The sequence below is a fragment of the Tamandua tetradactyla genome, chromosome 3, assembly GCF_023851605.1.
Source record: "Tamandua tetradactyla isolate mTamTet1 chromosome 3, mTamTet1.pri, whole genome shotgun sequence".
NCBI classification, from domain to species: Eukaryota; Metazoa; Chordata; class Mammalia; order Pilosa; family Myrmecophagidae; genus Tamandua; species Tamandua tetradactyla.
Window position 1 is genome coordinate 14441147 of NC_135329.1, and position 21261 is coordinate 14462407.

At 42.1% G+C, this 21261-nt stretch overlaps 1 protein-coding gene and 1 pseudogene across 7 annotated transcripts in view; one reads left to right on the plus strand and one right to left on the minus strand.

Annotated features, from left to right (window-relative positions):
* The window catches only part of TACC1 (transforming acidic coiled-coil containing protein 1), a 146886-nt gene that overhangs the window by 19517 nt on the left and 106108 nt on the right, over positions 1-21261 (plus strand). For 2 of the 7 annotated variants that reach the window (XM_077152515.1, XM_077152517.1), the window contains exon 1: positions 13529-13677. The exons of 3 other annotated variants lie outside the window; for them this stretch is intronic. In XM_077152515.1, coding sequence (XP_077008630.1) covers positions 13601-13677 — 77 coding nt within the window. In that variant the 5' untranslated portion in view covers positions 13529-13600. Of the gene's footprint in view, positions 1-13528; positions 13678-21261 lie in introns of those variants that run through there. 2 more of the 7 variants (XM_077152525.1, XM_077152520.1) reach the window with 2 other exon arrangements.
* LOC143675497 (aldehyde dehydrogenase, mitochondrial pseudogene) lies at positions 1675-13331 on the minus strand (annotated as a pseudogene).

Consider the following 21261-nt stretch of genomic DNA (forward strand, 5'->3'; position numbering starts at 1 on the left):
TTCCTCTACCATTTTGGCTTTTGTATTATATATATCATATCTGATTTTCCTTCTTTCTACACTTTACTCCATACCTCTCTCTTCTGTCTTTTCGTATCTGACTCTAGTGCTCCCTTTAGTATTTCTTGCAGAGCTGGTCTCTTGGTCACAAATTCTCTCAGTGACTTTTTGTCTATAAATGTTTTAATTTCTCCTTCATTTTTGAAGGACAATTTTGCTGGATATAGGAGTCTTGGTTGGCAGTTTTTCTCTTTTAGTAATTTAAATATATCATCCCACTGTCTTCTAGCTTCCATGGTTTCTGCTGAGAAATCTACACATAGTCTTATTGGGTTTCCCTTGTATGTGACAGATTGTTTTTCTCTTGCTGCTTTCAAGATCCTCTCTTTCTCTTTGACCTCTGACATTCTAACTAGTAAGTGTCTTGGAGAACGCCTATTCAGGTCTATTCTCTTTGGGGTGCGCTGCACTTCTTGGATCTTCAAATTTAGGTCTTTCATAAGAGTTGGGAAATTTTCAGTGATAATTTCTTCCATTAGTTTTTCTCCTCCTTTTCCCTTCTCTTCTCCTTCTGGGACACCCACAACACGTATATTTGTGCGCTTCATATTGTCATTCAGTTCCCTGATCCCCTGCTCAAGTTTTTCCATTCTTTTCCCTATAGTTTCTGTTTCTTTTTGGAATTCAGATGTTCCATCCTCCAGTTCACTAATCGTAGCTTCTGTCTCTTTAGATCTACCATTGTAGGTATCCATTGTTTTTTCCATTTTTTCTTCTTTGTCCTTCACTCCCACAAGTTCTGTGATTTGTTTTTTCAGATTTTCTATTTCTTCTTTTTGTTCAGCCCATGTCTTCTTCATGTCCTCCCTCAATTTATTGATTTGGTTTTTGAAGAGTTTTTCCATTTCTGTTCGTATATTCAGCATTAGTTGTCTCAGCTCCTGTATCTCATTTGAACTATTGGTTTGTTCCTTTGATTGGGCCATATCTTCAATTTTCCGAGCGTCATCCATTATTTTCTGCTGGTGTCTGGGCATTTGATCAGATTTCCCTGGGTGTGGGACCCAGCTGGTTGAAAGCTTTTTCTGTGAAATCTCTGGGCTCTGTTTTTCTTTTCCTGCCCAGTAGGTGGTGCTCATGGCGCTCGTCTGTCTGCACAGCAGTCGGCCCGGGAAACCGCGTGTGGAGGCGGGGGTCGCTGGCTGCCGCGGCTTGGGAGAGTGCCGGTCCTAATTGCCCAGCTGGCCCGAAACGCCAAGTGTGACGGGAGGGCCCCACTATCCAACGTTCCCAGTCAGACTGGGGAGCCACGTGCGTGGAGGGGACCCCAGTCGCCAGCCGCCCCGGCCGGGAAAACGCGCGCCCCTCGGGTATCTCACCGCAGCAGATTCTCCCTGCCCGTTCAGTTGTTCCAGAATGGGGTACGCTGTCTTTTTGGTCTCTGTTGTGACTCCGGGAGCTGTTTCGTATTGTTTCTGTTTCTTTAGTTGCTTTTCTGGAGGAGGAACTAAGACCCGCGCGTCTTACTAAGTCGCCATCTTCTCCGGAAGTCTGAACTTTTTAAAACTTTTTAATGAAACATTTCAAACATCTGGTAGGGTATAAGGGACCCACTATTCACCACTAGGCTTCAGAAATAAAATATTACAAAAGCTTTTTAAAAAAAAAAAAAATCACCCTGAAAGCTATAATATTTGTTGCAGTTTAAAAAACTTCTCATATATTCTTCACCCCACCTCTCTACGCTATTTATCAAATTGAATCCAGGACTTTCTTGATCAAAGAGATTTTTTTAGAGTTTCTCCTTTGAGACTTTCAGAGCGCAAAGGACATTTTTCTGGTTTTGCTGCTGATCTCATTACTTTGCATCATTTGGTGACTCAGGAAGTTGGTGTGGTTCTTTGACTTCTTCTGAGGAACTCTGTGACCGTTTTCACTTCAGTGTATGTCTGCAGGCCATATTCGCTGAGCTCCCGGCCATTGCCAGACATCTTGAAGCCACCAAATGGTGACTGGTGGCTTCAAGATGCATTATAGCATTATAGCACATGGTGCCAGGCTGTGCTTGGAATTTGTTGGCTCTCCTGACAACTTCCTCTATGGTCTGTATCACTTGCCCAAAGATCTTCTCCTTTGCAATGGTCGTGCCATCTTGTACATCCCCAAACACAGTGGGCTGGATGAAGTAGCCACGGTCAGCAGCAGCCCCTCCACCACACAGCAGCTTTGCCCCCTCCTGCTTCCCAGATTTGATGTAGCCAAGGATCTTGTTAAACTGAGTTTTGTCTGTATGCGGCTCCTGCTCTGTCCATCTGTCAAAGGGATTCCCCACCACCTGAGACTTGGCCCCGGGCAATGCTATGCTATGCTCTGCTCCACGAACACTGCGTAGATGTCCTCCTGCATGAAAGTCTGGGAGCCTATGGCACAGCACTGGCCCTGGCTGAAGAGCAGGGCGAAGTGGGTCTGCTCCACGGCTCAGTCCATATCAGCGTCTGACATGATGATGTTGGGGCTCTTTTCCCCCAGCTCCAGGGTCACTCTTTTGAGGTTGCTGCTCCCTGACACAACCTGGATGCAGCAGCCGGCCTCAGTAGGGTCAGTGAATGCCACTCTGTCCGCCTCATTGTGGGAAGCGATGGCAGCACCAGCTGTTGGACAAAAACAGAATAAAGTTGACCAAGCCAGGGGCAAATCCAGCCTCATAAATCGAGTTGGCCACGTAGAAGGCAGTGACTGCAATCTGCTCTACCACCTCCATCATGACCACATTTCTGGTTGCCAAGCTGGGCCCAGTTTCCATGCTTGCCTCAGCAGCAAGAATTTCCATGGGACGATGTGCCCGCACACCCCCACGGATTCATGGCAGGTGTAGGTGAAGAAGCCCCATCAATGGGAATGGTTTTCCCATGGTATGTACCAGCCCAGCCTGCATGATAAGGGAGACATTTGAGGACCAAGTCCAAATCCACCACGTAGGAAATGACATAGGATTTGACATTGTACCAGGTCTTCAAGGCCACCAGGTAGCTGCTGTCCTGCTCAATCAAATTAGCCAGGAGGTTCAGCAGCAGCCACCATGGGAAGCATCCATCCTGAGCCAGGGTGAATCCGGCCAGAACGTGGCCATAGCAGCCTTCACTGCCCTGTCCACGTCTTCCTTGTCTCCTTTACCTACCTGGCAGATGGCCTCTCCCGTGAATGGGTGGACAGGGGAAATGTTTTCTTGCGGAGGGCATCTTTCCATTTGTTGTCTATGAAGATCTGGTTGTAGAAGACCTTGGGCAGTGGTGACTGATAGGAGGCAAGCAAGGGAGGCAAAGAGCAACACGCTGTAGCCGGAGCCAAGTGCAGGGTTGAGCAGTGCTAGTGGCAGGCTGTGGGGATCACTCTGATAAAATAACTTTTAAGCACATAGGAATTTATCAGCCTGAAGTGTTCTACTCAAACTTTTAAGGTGTTCCCAAGTCTTTGGAAGTATTAGGTTTAGGGCTAGCTTATACAACCCTCTTTATCCAGGGGTAGGGTGGAGTGATTCCTGGCAGCGCTGTAAGTAATAAAGTTCTTCCAGGTACAGGTGGTTTAACTACAAAGTAATGGGACTCTTTTTTTCTCCCCAATTTAATTTAATGACTGTAGTATTAATTAGGATTTTATTTAGCTGATTCTTAAAGAAAACCCCTGTAGTAGTTAGATTCAAGTGTCAACTTGGCTAGGTGAAGGTGCCTAGTTATATTACTGTGGACATGAGCCAATGGCATGTGAACCTCATCTGTTGCTGATTATATCTACAGTCGGCTAGGAGGCGTACCTGCTTCAATGAATGATATTTGATTTAATTGGCTGGTGTGTAAATGAGAGAGCTCAACATAGCACAGCAAAAAGCAGCTCAGAATACCTCATCTCAGCACTCAGCCGCTCAGCCCAGGCCTTTGGAGATGCAGAAAGGACTCACCCTGGGGAAAGTTGTTGGAACCCAGAGGCCTGGACAGAAGGCCAGCAGAGATCACCCTGTGCTTTCCCACGTAAGAAGGAACCTCAGTTGAAAGTTAGCTGCCTTTCCTCTGAAGAACTAACGAAATAAATCCCCTTTTATTAAAAGCCAATCCATCTCTGGTATGTTGCATTCCAGCAGCTAGCAAACTAGAACAACCCCAAATAATAATGGCTTAAATAATATAAAAATAATTAAAAATTAAAATAGCATTAAAGCACATTAATTTTCTCCCACATGAAAGAAATGTATAGGTAGGTGTATGAGTCAGAGTTCTCTAGGGAAACAGAACCAACAGGAGATATCTGTAAATATGAGATTTTATAAAAATGTCTTGTGCAACTGTGGGGATGCACGAGGCCAAATTCCATAGATCAGGGACTGAGCTGGTAACCTCAATGAAGGTCTTTAGGGGATTCCACAGGGGAGGTTGCCTGGCTGAAGTAGAGATGAAAGTTCTCTTTTCTGTGTGTGCTGACATCGTTACCTTTCCCCTAAAAGTCTGCAACTTGATTGGATTCTCTAATTGCAGAAAACACTCCCCTTAGCTGATCACAGATGTAATCAGCCATAGAGGCAATCAACTGACTAATGATTTAATAGTCCAGCCTTCTGATTTATTAAGTAGCTACAAAGTGCCCTTGTGGTAATGGTTAGGCCAGCGCTTTCTTGGTCAGACAACTGGGTGCCATCACCTGGCCAAGTTGACACATTAACCTAGCCATAACAGTAGGCAACCTGGGACAGGCCTAGAGGCTCCACCCTAAGATTGAATAAGGCTGCTTGAATTTAGCTATTCAATCAGCATTCCAACTGACATAGAAAAGAAAGGGCCAAAGAAAGGCTCAATCCACCCCCCTCCATTAATACTTCCTGAAAGGTGAACTTGACACCTGCTTTCATCTCATTGGCCCAAACTTAAGTGGTCCCACCTAGGTGCAATGGAGACTAGGAAATGTAGTTTCTATTCCTAATAGCTGTGTGCCTAGCTAAAATTTAGGGTCTTACTTTTGTTTTTAATTAAGGGAGAAGGGAAGAACAGATAACAGATCCTAGGGAATATGAATCTCTGCCACATTCATTTGTTATCTTGAGAGATTATAAACTAATTCTAACAATGTAGGTATCATGGTCAGGTTCATGTGTCAACTTGGCCAAGTTGTAGTGCCTGGTCATCTGGTTGGGCAAGCGCTGGCCTGTATGTTGCTATGAAGACATTTTATGGACTTAAATCATGATTACATTGACTGCATCCACAGCTGATTGTGTTTGTAATCAGCTACGGGGAGTGTCTTCTTCAATGAGTGATGTTTACTCTAATCACCAGAAGGTGTTTAAGGAGGATTCAGAAGAAAGAGTCACTCTTCCTGCTTCAGACGGTGAACCTCTCCTGTGGAATTCATCCAGATCCTACATTGGAGCCACCAGCTTCACAGCCTGCCCTACGGATTTTGGACTTTTCCATTCCCACGGTTGCCCAGCTAGCCTCTCCTGAAGTTCATTAGGACCTTCATTGGTTACCAGTTTGCAGCCTGTACTATAGACCCTGAACTCTGCATTCCCACAGTTATGAGAGATGCTTTTATAAATTTTGTATCTATGGATATCTCCTGCTGATTTTGTTTCTCTAGAGAACCCTAGCTAATACAGTAGGGATGCCCCCATTGCTCAACTCTTTTGGATCTCAGCCTTAAAATTGTCTTCAGGGCCTGCAGCAAATGATTTTCAGTATTCTAAATGAATCTGTCAAGTTGGATTTGACTTTTTAAAGTAAGCCAAGGTCATTTAGGACAACTGTGATGAATAAAGTAGATGATGCTTCTGGGTATTATCATTTCATAAGAACAGTGTGTGGTCTTCTAATTCTAGGTATTATAGACTATGCCAGGTAATATCCACCCTCCTGCAGAAAATAATTACAACACCTGGATATAATACACAAAGCAAGTACCCGAAGGTACAGAAGAAGGAACAGAAGTAGACAGGTTCTGGGGTTGTAAGTCAGCTTGGAGGAGAGGAGATGTAAGTCCCCAGTTCCTAGGCTTTTAGCCTAGGGCCAACTACAAACCATGGAGTTAGTGGCTTTTATGATAGTGGGGAATTACATAAAATGGAAAAACTCATATTTGTCATCTGGGGAAATGAGAAAAATGAAGCCAAGAAACCATGAATGCTGATAAAAGTGGGAGAATCCCAGAAACAAAAGAGCCACAGAAGGGATCTCCAAACTCTACCCAAATCTCTGATCAAACTCTGAACCACATATATACAAAGTATACTCAAAGCACTTCAGCTAAAGACAAAAGATCGGCACTGAAACTGGAGCCGCCACCCAAGAAACAGTTTGTAGTTCAAGGCCAACAAGAAAATTACTCTAACTAACGAAAACCAACACCCATCAGAGAAAAATAATAGAATCTGGGATCTCCATATATTGGGATTAAAAAGACATAGGTTAAAAAAAAAAAGAGGTATAGGTTCTTAAGTGACTGTTTTAGCTATCGTCAATGAAGTCGAAAAAAAAAAAAAGGATGTATTCAATGGATGGAATTCTCAGCAGAGAAATGGAAGTTTCAGCAAAGTGAAACAATAAAAGAAGAACCACACAGAAAATGATTTTGTTGTTCTTTTGATACTTTCAAGATTCGTAACAGTTTGACCAGTACATGACTTCAAGTGAACTTCATGTTTATTCTATTTAGTGTTTGTCTAGCATATTACAGCTGCACATCTCTGACTTTCAGTACATTTGAGAAGTGTCCAGTTATTATTTTCGCAAATATTTCTTCTACTCCATTCTCTCCTCTCCTTCTGAGACTCCAGTTACATCTATGTTCAACTGTTGGATATCATCTAAAAGATTCCTAAGATTTTATTTTATTTTGAGTCTTTTTCCTCTGTTTCCCAGTTTGGATAATTTTGACTAGTCTTTCTTAAAGTTTACATACTCATTCCTTTAACATGTCCATTTGACTGTTAAGTCCATCCAGTAACTTTTTACATCAGAAATTGCAATTTTTCAGTTCCATACTTTACAAGGAGTACAATACTATAAATGGGCTGTGATTCTCCTCTCCTGCCGCTCCTCCTCCCATTTTCCTTTGGAATGACAACTGAGAATAAGGAACTTTCTTGGTAGAAAAGGCTGAGTGTTCCTCTGGAACAGCAACTCTGACAGTTCTGTTTTCATTATCGATGGCATTGCAATCACAGTGACCAAATATCCCAGAAAAAATGCATGAGGAATTTAAACGTTTTAAAATTATCTGCCAAGAGTCAATTTTCTGTAGCTATTTGAAACTCTTCCCACAAAATCTCAATTCCATTCTCACTACACTTTTTTTAGTGCAATTTTATTGAGATATATTCACATACCATATAATCATCCAAAGTATATAATCAATGGTTTACGGTATCATTAAGTAGTTGTGCATTCATCACCACAATCAATTTTAGAACATTTTTGTTACTCAAAAAAATAAATATAAAAAAGAACATCCAAAACGTCCCAAACTTCTTATTCCCTCCCTATTATTTATTTATCTTTGTCTTTATTTTCTTACTCATCTGTCCATACACTAGGTAAAGAGCATGTCTGTCATAAGGTTTACACAATCACACGGTCACAGCATGTGGTAGTTAGATTCAGTTGTCAACTAGACCAGGTGAAGGCACCTAGTTCTGTTGCTGTGGACATGAGCCAATGGTATGTGAACCTCATCTGTTGCTGATTACATCTGCAGTCGGCTAGGAGGCGTGCCTACTGCAATGAGGGCAGTCCTTGCCAGTGAGGGTCTGGCTTGGGGAGGGGATCCTGGGTGGCAGTTAGAGCAAGCCCTCCCTGGAGATGCCACTCCTGCTCCTCTCCCTTTCCCTCCAGACTCCTGATGTTTGACTTAATTGGCTGGTGCTTAAATGGAGAGCTCAACATAGCACAGCCCAAGCAGCTCAGCATACCTCATCTCAGCACTCGCAGTTCAGCCCAGGCCTTTGGAGATGCAGAAAGGAATCACCCCGGGGAAGGTTGTTGGAACCTAGAGGCCTGGAGAGAAGGTCAGCAGAGACCATCCTGTGCCTTCCCATGTAAGAAAGAACCTCAGTGGAAAGTTAGCTGCCTTTCCTCTGAAGAACTAACAAAATAAATCCCCTTTTATTAAAAGCCAATCTGTCTCTGGTATGTTGCATTCCAGCAGCTAGCAAACTAGAACACACCGTAAAGGCTATATATTATACAATCATCATCAAGAATCAAGGCTACTGGATTACAGTTCAATAGTTTCAGGTTTTTCTTTCTAGCTATTCTAATATGTTAGAAACTAAAAGGGAGTATCTATATAACGCATAAGAATAACTTCCAGAATGACCTCTCAACTTTACTTGAATCTCTCAGCCACTGAAACTTTATTTTGTTTCATTTCTTCTCCCCCTTTTGGTCAAGAATGCTTTCTTAATCCCACTAAGCTGTGTCCCACATTACCAGGGAGATTTACATTCCTGGAGTCATGTCCCACGTGTGTAGGGGGGTGGATGATCTCACTACACTTTTACTAATTAATACAAATTTTCTCCACCCCAAATACCCACTCAGCTTGTTTATGTCTAAATGTGTCAGCGTCCTAAACTCTAGGAGCCCTCTGGCCATAGTGGCGTGAAGATAATGTATAAATAGGAAGTCAAAGCTTGATATATAAAATAGTGAAGCTAAAGAATATCTGTTGTAAATCCAAGTCTCTATTATAAATTTACTAATCCTTTCTGGAAAAGTTAAAATGTAACCACACCCACCGTTCTTCTCCTGTAGATTCCAGTCAAGAATGGTGTTAATGTTGAGCATAAAACTTTGTGGGGTTTTTTTTTGTAATGAGGTTGAACTCCAATGTAAGGGAATACATAGGAGTGAAGGTTGTTCTCTAGTGGGTCTAGAAGTAATATTACCATATTGAAGCTGAACAAGATTGAAAGGGGTTGCATAGACCTACGTGTCCCACTGATTCACACTAGAAATATGAATTCATTCTTGCAAGAATTACTTCAAGGATATGATTCTTGTACAAAGAGTGTTTAAGTCCAGGGTACAGGGGGAGAACTGCTATTGCATACTATGAACTATGTTCAAAAGGAAACCATCAGCCTTTGAGAGGCTGTTTTATATATATAACCTGATATTTAGAGATAAGAATGAAGTTGGACAGGTTGGGGTTAAAGTAATTCAGAACATAGGGGAAAGGAAGACAGTGTCTATATTTTAGAACCAATATAATTGGACTATTATTATGCTGTTTCTTTGCTTTGTATATATGTTATACTATACAATAAAAAAAGTTAAAAAAAAAACAAAACTTTGTGCTTAGGCACATTCATTCATTTAGAAAATACTTATTGTATATAAACCCCTAGATAGGCAGACATTGTGCCAGACGAGGAAGACAAGAAAGCACACATACTCTTTGAGACCAGTGGAAGAAAGGTTTATTTGATCTGGAACTGAAATTTTCTGTAATGCATAATCTAACTCAACCTATCTGTATAGCTCATTTGAACCACTGAAACACAGGAAGCACAGAATAAGAAAGAGGTCCTTTAATCCTGTATGATTATTGTAATGCCTGGACACATCCTAGAGTATATTAAGCAGATAATCAAAAAGTATTGGCAAAGTTCCCTGAGGGATAGGAGAAAGAATATGGAACTATTAAACCTTACCATGAAGGAATCCCCTGATACTGTATCAAACTTTAGGGACACCCAAATCAATAGGCCAAGCCCTTGATCATGAGGCTTACTCTTGTGAAGCTTATGTAGATAGCAGAGAAGCTTAGAATACCTATAGGCATGCCTGAGAGTTACTTCTGGAGGACCTCTTTTGTTGCTCAGATGTGGCCTCAGTCTCTCTAAGTCCAACTCTGCAAGTGAAACCATTGCCCTCCCCGCTACGTGGGTCATGACATCCAGGCGTGAAAGTCTCCCTGGTGACATAGTATGTCATCCCATGGTTCCAGGGATGAATCCAGCCCTGGAACCATGGGATTAACAATTCCACCCTGACCAAAAGGGGGAAAAGAAGTGTTACTCATGAAGTATCAATGACAGAGAGAGTTCAAATAGAGTCGAGAGGCTACTCTGGACGCTGCTCTTATGCAAGCTTCAGTTAGACCTTGCTACCTATCATAATCTGCCAACCCCAACCAGGACCATTCCAGCCAATACTAAAGAAAACCTAGGTCAATATATGAGATTCTACAACGGTTCCTAGAGTAACCTTCCAGAAACCTACAACCTCCAGATGGGTCCCTAGTCCAGATAAGTCCTGAAACCTAGCCCAACCTCTCCAGAACATCAGATAGTTCCATCTCCCTACTCCATATGAGCGACAGAGCCTTGCAAAATAAAAAATTTAGAATGGCCATAGCCCAAACACACCTAAAGAGAGGGATGGAAAGATCAAAGATGATGGTGGCATTATACAGGGAAGATAGGACTTAGCAAATGAATGCTGAATCATTAAATTGATATCTCTTTTAGTCTCCAGTATTTTAGAGCAGCTAGAAGTAAAAACATAAAATTGTGGAATTGTAACCCATGATAAAATCTGAAATATGTTCTACAACTAATTGTGGTGCTGTGCTTTGAAAATTTTTAGATTTTTCATATATATGGTTTTTCACCAAAAAAAAGAAGAAAAAAAGTCGATTGTGATGATAAAAAAAATATTTAAGCTTTCTGGCCTCCTATATTCTGGAGCAGCTGGAAAGAAAAATCTGAGATGATGGTTTGGTAGCCCAAGACAAACTCCAGGATTTGTCCTGTAACTACTTGTTGAAGAGTGCTTTGAAAACTATCGCTTTTCTATTTCTTTGCTTTGTATATATGTTATATTATACAATAAAAAAGTTAAAAAAAAAAAAAACACAACTTTGTGCTTAGGCACATTCATTCATTTAGAAAATACTTATTGTATATAAACCCCTAGATAGGCAGGCATTGTGCCAGATAAGGAAGACAAGAAAGCACTTCTGCTACTAAAGACCTCATATTCAGTGGAAAGACTGAAAAGTAATGAAATAATTACAAAATAGATTATGAGTGTAAAGCAAAAAATGTTCATTTGGTACAAAATTTATATTTTGACTAGTGCATTTCCTAGTATAACTTATGTAGACAACTTAATTAACACCATAAGTACATGGAATCTTAAGTAGGGCATGAGATTTTGTTGGTTTGTCCAGAGTGATGTCCTGATAAATCCCAGAGTGATTTGAACAGTGAATAAAAAAGTATTTGCAAAGTCCTCTTCGGGGAATGGTGAGAATGGGGGAAAATTCAACTTCCCCAAGTTGAATTCTTGATATTCTCACAAGCAGTCTGTACAACCAAAGCTATAGGCTGAGCCCCCAGTCTTAGGGTTTGTTCATATGAACATTAACCCCACAAAGGATAAGTCAAGCCTACTTAAAATTAGGCCTAAGTTAAGTCACCCCCAAGAGAGCCTCTTTTGTTGCTCAGATGTGGCCTCTCTCCAGCCAACACAACAAGCAAACTCACTGCCCTCCCCCTGTCTACGTGGGACATGACTCCCAGGGGTGTGGACCTTCCTGGCAACATGGGATAGAAATCCTAGAATGAGCTGAGACTCAACATCAAGGGATTGAGAAAAACCCTAGAATGAGCTGAGACGCAGCATCAAGGGATTGAGAAAATCTTCTCGACCAAAAGGGGGAAGAGCAAAATGAGACAAAATAAAGTGTCAATGGCTGAGAGATTCCAAATAGAGTGGAAAGGTTATCCTGTAGGTCATGCTTAGGCATTAAATAGATAACACCTTGTTAGTTAAGATGTAATGGAGAAGGGAGGGAACTGCCTGAAAATGCAAAGCTGTGTTCCAGTAGCCATGTTTCTTGAAGATGATGGTATAATGATATAGCTTACCCAATGTGAGTATGTGATTGTGAAAACCTTGTGTCTGATGCTCCTTTTATTTACCTTATCAACAGAGGAGTAAAACGTATGGAATAAAAATAAATAATAGGGGGAACAAATGTTAAAATAAATTTAAATTGAAATGCTAATGATCAATGAAAGGGAGGGGTAAGGTGTATGGTATGTATCAATTTTTTTCTGTTTTCATTTTATTTCTTTTTCTGAATCGATGCAAATGTTCTAAGAAATGATCATGATGATGAATATGTGGATTACTGATGATATATGTAGAATGGAATGATCAAAAGTTAAGAATGTTTGCTTTGTTATTTTTTTAAAAAAATTTAAAAATTAATAATAAAAAATAAATAAATTTAAAAACGATTAGTGGGTGCTATATCAGAGGAATTAACAAATACTATAGGGATATTGGGAAAGAAAGGGATAATGCTTGCATAGAGTAAATGCATTTATCAACAATTATGAATGTCTGTTAAATGTCAAGCAAATCTGGGGGAAAAAGAACAAAACAAATTCCCTTTCTTAATGGAACTTACATTCTGGTAGGGGAGAGAGGTAATACTAAAAAAAAAAAAAGTTTAATATTAGGATGCACGATGGTTTCCTAGAGGAAGGAAGGTTTGATTTGGATCTGGAAAGATGAATAGGTGTTAGCCAGGCAGAAAAGGTTATGCCAATCTTAAAAACAAAACATGCCTCGCGGGTGGGTGTAGATGGTTGGGGAGCAGAGAGATGGGAGGTGGGACTGGTGCAAAAGAGCACGAAATATTCTGAAAATGGAATTCTTAGTTGCGGCTGGACCACGGGATACAATGGGGAGGATTAAAGTGTTTTTTTTTTTTTTCCCTAAGACTTGTCAGAGTTGAAAGTGACAGTAAGAGGTAAAAATGAACTCATGTAGATGAAGGCCCAGAGAGGATGTAGTAACTTGTCCCAAGTTACCCAGACAGCTGGGGACAGAAACAGGATGAACTCAGTTTTCTCTATCCCTAACTCCAGCCCCATCCTACCTCTTTGCAGAAGTGGTTTGGAGAGGTCACCGCCCTGCGAAAGGTAGTCTTGGGCTCCCCATCCGTCACATACCACTCGCTACTGGTTCTTCTCTGGGTGGCTGCCCCACCCGGCCTCTTACCGTCGGTTCCTGCAGCGGCTCCCACAGCACCTGCCCGCGGCCGCAGCGCCGCCGGACGGCCCCGGCCCCAGCAGCCTGCGACGGGGACACCTCCCGGGGTCCCCGGGGTCCGGGGCGGACCAGGGCTCCCACCCGTTCCACCTGTTGTGCTCCGCGGCCGAGGCAGGGGGTGGGGGCGGGTATCCCTTGCTGAGAGACTAGGCTCCTGTCGCCTGGGCCCTCCGACAGCTCCGGCCGCGCCCCTGCTGGGACCTGGGCGCTCAACATCTCCTCGCGGTGCCCGGGGCGGGAGGACGGCGGCCGCGGCACAGGCCGAGCCCTGCAATTGGAGAAGTTGTCAGAGTCTCAAGCAGCCTCCCTTCCCGGCTCGGCCGGCGGTCGGGACCCGGAGGCACGGCCCCCCTCCGCCCCCGCCCGCCCCTCAGCCCCACCCTTCCTCCTCCGCGCCGCCGCCGCCTGCCCGCCCTGCGGGTCCGGGTCGAGCCGGCGCGCGCGCGAGCACTGCGGGGTACAGCCCGGGCGCCAAGTTCGGAGCGATGGGAGGCGCCCACTCCCAGACCCCGAGGGCCCGGGAACCCGCTGGGGAGACGCCCCCGAGACCCAGAGACACCGCGTGAGTCCCAGAGCCCTCTCCGGGGGCCGCCGTTTGGGGGGGGTGGGGTTGGGTCCCAGCCTGGAATGGAAGTGCCCAGTGCTTATCCCAGAAGGGCTGAGAAGGTGGGGTTCGCGCTGGCGGCGGCGGAGGCACGAGGGCTCCGGGTTTGGCCTGGTGGACATCCCGCCCCGAGCCTCGCCCTCGGCTTAGACCCCACTGCGAGAAAATAGAGCCCAGGCGGGGCTGCAAGTCCTGCTCGTGTCCACGCTGCACAGGCGGGAAAAGGGGACCCGCAGTTTTCCTGAGTTGTGCAAGCAGGGGAGCGCACATGTCGGAAAGGTCTCAGAAACAGACACCAGGCAAAGCTGTTTGCAGGGAGGTGTAGGTATTAGAAAGCGATTCGAATCTCAGAGATTACTCGGCTCGTGTTGGCCTTCGGGATCCAGGAATTTTGTTGCAGTGCTTGCTGCTTACAAGAACTCCCTCTCTTGATTGCTCCGAGGGCTTCATGATGATCTCAGAAAAAGGGCTGTATTGTAGCAGTAGCAATTACGCTTTTGTTCTGGGGCAGAAACAGTTGGGGACACCAAGTACTGTAATGCAAGCTGTGAAGGGAAATTTTCAGAAAACGTCATTTAGAGCAAGTCCCGCAGTTTGTAAGATGGCCAGGCTTATTGACAGAGAGAGGATGAGACAGTTTTAAATGTTTAATTTAAATGACTTCAGAGTGTTTACGTGTGAGGCAGTGCCAAGGAATCCACACTCCTTATTTTAATCCAGCCATTGCCAAAGCTCTTTAGTTTGAGAAAGATACATTTAGCCATCACCAAGAGGCAGTCCTGGGCTTTGGAAGGGCTTTTTGATCATCTTTTTATGGTAAAGTAACGTTCTGAATATCCACATGCTTGTCGTGCCACCTGATATTTACATGTTCACTAATCTAAATTTAGTTCAGGCAGCTTATTAATAATGAAAATAGTTGAGATTTATTGAGCGCTTACTGAGGGGGAAACACTGCTGTTTAAGCACCCTGCATGTTATTTAATCCCCAAGAACGCTGAATTTGTTTCTTTTATGGTCTGATTTTACTGGCAGGGAAACTGAAGCACAGAGAGATTAAGTAACTTGTCCAAGGTCACACAGAAAGTGGGTGGACCTGCATTATCCTAACTCCAGAGCCCATACTGCAGCTGCCTCCCACCAATTAGTACTGCCCTAGGAAACAATCATCTTTTTGTCTCAATTGGCAGGACATGTCCCCTTCTTTCTTTAATTCTCACCGGGTTAGGGAGAAATCCAAATTAGCAGTGCTTAATAACCAATAGGAGGATATTGCCGAAGTTGGTTTAAATTTTTAAAAGCAAACATAAGAGGCACTATGATACTGAGATAAAGTTGAGTTTTGGAAGCAAATAGCCTTGGGCTCAATTCTAGGTTCTGCTTCTTAACGGCTTTAGACATCTGTCAATTCTTGAATTCTGTGTCTCAGTTTTCTCATTTGTAAAACAGGAATACCTACCCCATTGGCTGTTCTGAGGATGACATGGGATTATGTATATATGAGTAACGAGTTATAGTTTTATCTCTGAGCAATGTATTATTTTAGCCAAGGACGAAGGTTGGTTATATTTTAACCTTTGTGAATGGGTGAGAGTTTACTGTGTAACTTGTAAGTAAATATTACAATTATTCACTGAGAGTATATTGAAGAAACAAACTCTGTGCTTTCTAAATAGGGTTCAGCTGATATGGTGAGGAATTTGGTTGTGAGTTGTTAAATTACCCAATGGCTTGGCAATATAGATTGAGGACCCTCTCTCGCTCCAGTGAAATTTTTTGCATGTACCATCCATCTGTATTTATCAAAGCTTGCCTAAAAACGATCAACATAAAAGCCCATCTTCATCTTCACCTGGGAATAGGGTCAGGAGACACCCTTCCCAACCCAAAGTGAACAGATGAAGAAACACATAAACACATGCAGATAGGGTTGGGATTATCGGTCCCATCAGAATGTTCAGACTCTCCTTAATGAGCCAATGCCTACAATCACTTGCCATGCAGGAGGCGAAAGCCTCTTTAGAAATGTAAGATTCCACATTGTAATGTATATAAAAGCAAAGTTTTTGCTTTCTGTCTTGCCTTGATGCACAAGCTGCAGTTCTCTCCAGGGTCCAAGAAAGTGACGGGTTCATTATTGTCACGGGCTGCAGATTTCCTGCCGGACATGTGGCTGCTGGGATAACACTGACTTCAAGGAAGTTCCCACTTAACCCATGAAATTTTTCGAAATCTATTGTTCCTTTTTAAAAAATAAATAAGTACTTGAAAAATCACATGAGCAATGCATTTTGTCGTTTGAGAGAGAAATGGTTTAGAATGTTCACAATTTGTATTTCCCAATAATTTAATCAGGTATTGAAAGTACCCAGAAAATATGGAGAATAAGCAAATTCATAGAGACAGAAGGTAGATTAGAGTTTACTAGGGGCTGGGGAGAGGGAGTAGAAAGGAGTTACAGTTAATGAATACAGAGTTTCATTTGAGGTGATGAAAAAGTTTCGGTAGTAGATACTAATGATGGGAGCACAATATTGCAAATGTAACTAATGCCACTGAATTGTACTCTTTAAAGCCGTTAAAATGGCAAGGTTTTTGTTATATATGTGTTACCACAATTTTTTTTTAAATGAAGCTAAAAATAAGAAACCAGATAAATTTCTTTTAGAGCTCTCTTGTGAAATATAAACAGGATACAAGTACATGAAAAGAAACGTCTGATTTCAAGATAAAACTCATTATTATAGAAAACTGGAGCTGTCTGCCTCCCCCAAATCCAAGAAAACAAATGAGCTGGCTTAGGTAAAGGCTAGGAGAATTTCACTTCACTTCTTTAGGAAGCTGCACAATATGGTGATTACAAGCAGAAGCTCTGGAGTCAGGCAGATGTGGGTCTGAATTCCAGCTACATCACTTACTAGCTTAATTCTGGAAACTTTGGAAAATAATCATTTAGTTTTTAGGTTGAGCAAATTTCTACGTCTTTAAAATGGTAATAATAATCATACCTATTTTTTGAAGTGGTGTGTATTATTAGTACAGGGTCTGGCCCTTAGTAAGTGCTCAAAAGATGAATGAGTTATTTTTAATACATTTAACTGTTATGTGTATTTAAGGGTGGGCCACGGTGGCTCAGCAGACAGAGTTCTCGCCTCCCATGCCAGAGACCCAGCTTCGATTTCCCGTGCCTGCCCATGCAAAAAAAAAATTAAAAAGTGGGTGTCAATGTTATGTGTATTCAAAAACCAGACACTATGCTAGGTTCTCTGGGATATATATATACTCATGAGTAAGGCAGGGTCTCATCTGATGGAGAGTTTGACTTGTGTGCTAATTCAGCAAGGCATCTTAGAGAAACAAGGCAACAACTCTTTTGAGTCAAAATTTTCCTTAGTTAAATTCCATTTCCCAAAAGTGCTATCAAGAGGATGGAAACGCATTTGGGGAAACGCATTTTGATGAAATGTTTGAAATCACTGATTCCTCAGTTAATTAATTTTGGTAGTGTGACCAAGGTAGATTTTCTAAGAGTACTAAATAATTTGTTAGATTTGAAGAATAACATAAAGCAGAGCCTATTATTCATTAGGGAATATGGTGTGTAACTAATTATCTTGTAGTTGTTTAGCTTGTCTGCCTGGAATGCAAGACGTGCACCTGTTTTCAATTCTTATTAGACTTCTAGACCAATGTCTTTTTTTTTTTTTTTTTGCATTTGGAATATAATTTAATGGAATAGGGTCAGTGGCAAAGTGAGGAAGAGTTTCTGAAGTCCTGAGTGTTTTTACCATACACCTTTCTGAGCTTGTGAATTAGAGGTTACACAGAGTTCTAGCAAACTACAAAGTGAACATCTGAGCTGAAGTGCCCCTTGATGGACAAGTCACTGTGGGACAGATGTCACCGCCATACTAACTTTGAAGTTTTAGACACATGAATAAATGGCTTAAAATATATAAACCTGAGGAGCAACATTCCTGAAGTCCATTGCTTTCAAAATAAATTTTGTACACCACCTACTTGTTATAAAAAGGTATTTAAGCTTCCATTTGCTGTAGAAATTTTTGCAATGTCAGTATAAAATGTTTTGGTGTACAGTTAAACTTTAGAGAAAGATTTGAAGAAAGTTTGTGCAACACACAGAAAAAAAACAGTTAATGAGCTTTATGAAGAAAAGTCAAAAGTTACTATACTTAACCTGAAGTAGGGATCTGAGATGTGGAAATATATAATTTTTAGAAAGTGGATGTTGGCTGGCTGCTCTCCATCTGCAGTGAAACCAATCCAAAGGAAATGGTTTGAATTGCGTGACGAGGGAATTGTTTATGTGTATACCTTGAGTTTAGATAGCGCAACTTCCAGACTGTGAAGGCAGTGGAAACTGTAAGAGTGTTATAATAGAAGAATCCCTCTCTGCCAAGTCATTAAAAAATAGGAGAGTGTCATGGATCGAATCGTGCCTTTTACAAAGACTAGTTCAAGTCCTAACCCTTGGTCCTGTGGATGTGAACCCATTTGTAAATAGGATCTTTGGAGAAGTTATTAGTTAAGGTGAGGACAGACTGAGTCGAGGGAGATCTTAATTCAATATGACCGGAGCCCTTATACGCAAAGGCAAGCTGACACAGGAGGAGGAGACAGAAGGAGACGCAGGGCCATGTGTCCGAGGCAGAGTTTTGGGCTGCCAACAAGCCACCATCAGAATGCTGCAGACTACAGAGAAAGCATGGCTTGTCCACACCTTGATTCAAGCCTTCAAAGCTGTGAGACAATAAATTCCTGTGGCCCTTTGTTGTAGCAGCTGTGGCAAACTAAGGCAGATAGATACTCTACCTGGGTAGATACTCCAGGGAAGTGCAGAGATTGATTTGCTTTTTTTAATGTGTCTCCCTACACATATGTACTTCCATATCTATATATACACACACAGAGGCAGATATGTGATGTATATTTTGTTGGGTGTGTGTGTGTGTGTGCACATGGGCTGGGAATCGAACCCTCATCTCCCACATGGCAGGGGAGAATTTTACCCCGAACTACCCATGCAGCCCCTCAGGTATGGCATTACATCACAGTTTCCTCTCTTTTAGCTTCAGTGGCCTATTGTATTCCACGGCCTAACTCCGCCCCACAGCTTTCCCCAGCTGGCACATGTTTCAGTATTAAAAATCGAGAATGAGAGAGAGAAAGAGATAGAAAGACAGCTGCTCGTGTCCCAGCTGCTAGAGTTGGATTAGCTGAAGTCTGAGTTGGCTAGTAGCTAGAGAGGACCGCAGGGGTCTTGTGGATTTGTTAACCCACAGTGAGAAGGTGAACTAGTGTCAGCACGTATAGCCTTAGAACACGGGGTAATATTCTGAGGAAGCTGACTCTAGCTGTAGTAGGTGTCTTTAAAAAAAAAGATCTCTGTCCCTCTCTTTTTCTCTAGATTTTTCTCTTTGACTAGTGATTGTCTTGCATAAGAGAGTGCTAGATTGCCTTAAAGAAGGAATGTGCTTCCTCAGAAACTCCCTTTCTTTACCTTTCTTTACCTCCCCCCCTTTTACCCCTACCCATGTCCCTAGCCAGACCGCTGAGAATCTGTGGGGAGCCAGATATCAGGCACCAAGTATCCAAAAGAGTACTAAGACAGGGGCAGGAGTCACCCCTCTTTACTCTCACTTCTGGGAGGCAGGGTCAGAGATTCTGAGAGGTGAGATGATCAGGCAACATGAAGCCTACCAGTTCCCAGAGAAACTGACCTTGAGGGAGTCTTGAAGGATTGTGTGTTTGGGGGTGAAGGAGGTCAGGGAAGAGGAAAGCATGTGGCCAGGCTCGGTGTTGTGAGGGACCTGCGTAGCTGTGGAATGGTGAAGACTCAGTCGTAGCGTGTGGGGAGGGTGCGTGTGGGATGCGCTGGAGGGGGTGACAGACAGTGAGGCTGGAGAGGTGGATGGTGAGAGCTGTGGCCATGTGGAGTTTGGACGTAATTCCAGGAACCATAAATAGACGTTTTCAGCTGAGGGGGTATCAAAGTTACCGTGGCAGCCTTGGACTGAATAGGGGAGAAGTATTCTTGCAGAGGGGCTCAATGATGGGGGTACCTGAAAGCACAGTTTGCCGTTATTCTTTCCAGCACCTCATTACCTGCACCCAGGTAGCACATCCAGTGGGTTAGATTTTCCTTGTTCAACCCCTAACCATGTCTTAATTGTTATTGACTAGTGGTTTCAGTAGCATGTGTAAACATTTTCTTCTTCTAATTTTTCTGAGATTCCAAATTTTTTATAACAGATCTATGTTCCTTTTATAATCAGAAAGTGTATTTTAAAAGAGAGTATGTGAAAACTTAGAAAACCTAGACAACTGTAAGGAAAATAACCTACTCATAAGGACATCACCTAGAAATGGCCATTAACATGTTGGTATTTTTTATTATGGTCTTTTTTCTGGCAAATACATTTTTCAGTAACAGGATTATATTTTTTCTGTTTTTTAAATTTTGTATTGTTGTAACATATCCAACTCAAAATCTTCCCAATATTACCACTTTCAAGTGTACAATTTAGTACATTTATAATATTGTGCTACCATCACCAATATTCATTAGACCAACTTTCTCATTACCTCTAACAGAAATCCCATGCATATTAAGCAATAACGCCCTCTTCCTCCTTTCTTCCCTTCCTATCCCCTGGCCCCTGGGAACCTATAAATTGTAATCTCTCTCTATGAATTTTGCTTCTTCTAGATATTTCATATAATCAAGATCATACAATATTTATCTTTTTCTGTCTGGATTATTTCACTCAACGTGGTATCTTCAAGGTTCATCCATGTTGTAGTAAGCATGAGAATGCATTCCTTTGTACAGCTGAATATAATATTTCATTGTGTATATAAACCATATTTTGTTTGTCCATTCATCTGTTGATGGACATTTGGGTTGCTTCCACCTTTTGGCTGCTGTGATAATGCTACCATAAACATTGGTGTACAAATATCAGTTCAAGTTCCAGCTTTCCATTCTTTTATGTGTATCAAGAAACAGAATTGCCAGGTCACATGGTAATTCTGTATTCAACTGTCTGAGGAACTCCCAAATTAATTCCCACAGTGACTGCACCATTTTACAATACCACTAGCAATGTATATGGGTTCCTATTTCTCCACATCCTGATTTTTAAACAATAGCCATCCTAGTGGGTGTGATGTAGGATCTCATTTTAATTTTTATTTGCATTTCCCTTTTGACCAATAATGTTAACCATCTTTTCATGGACATATTGGGTCATTTGTATATCTGTAGAGAAATGTCTATTCAAGTCCTTTGCCCCTAAAAATTGGGTTGTCCTTTTGTTGTTGTTGAGTTCTAAGAAATCACTACAAAATCCAAGATTATGCCCTTTATCATGCTTAGTAAATTACCATCTATTTCTATTTTTGAGTGTTTTTATCATGAAAGAATGTTGAATTTTGCAAATGCCTTTTCTGTATCAATCAAGATGATCATATGCTTTTCCCTCCTTCATTTTCCTTATGTTGAACCCTTACATTCCTAGA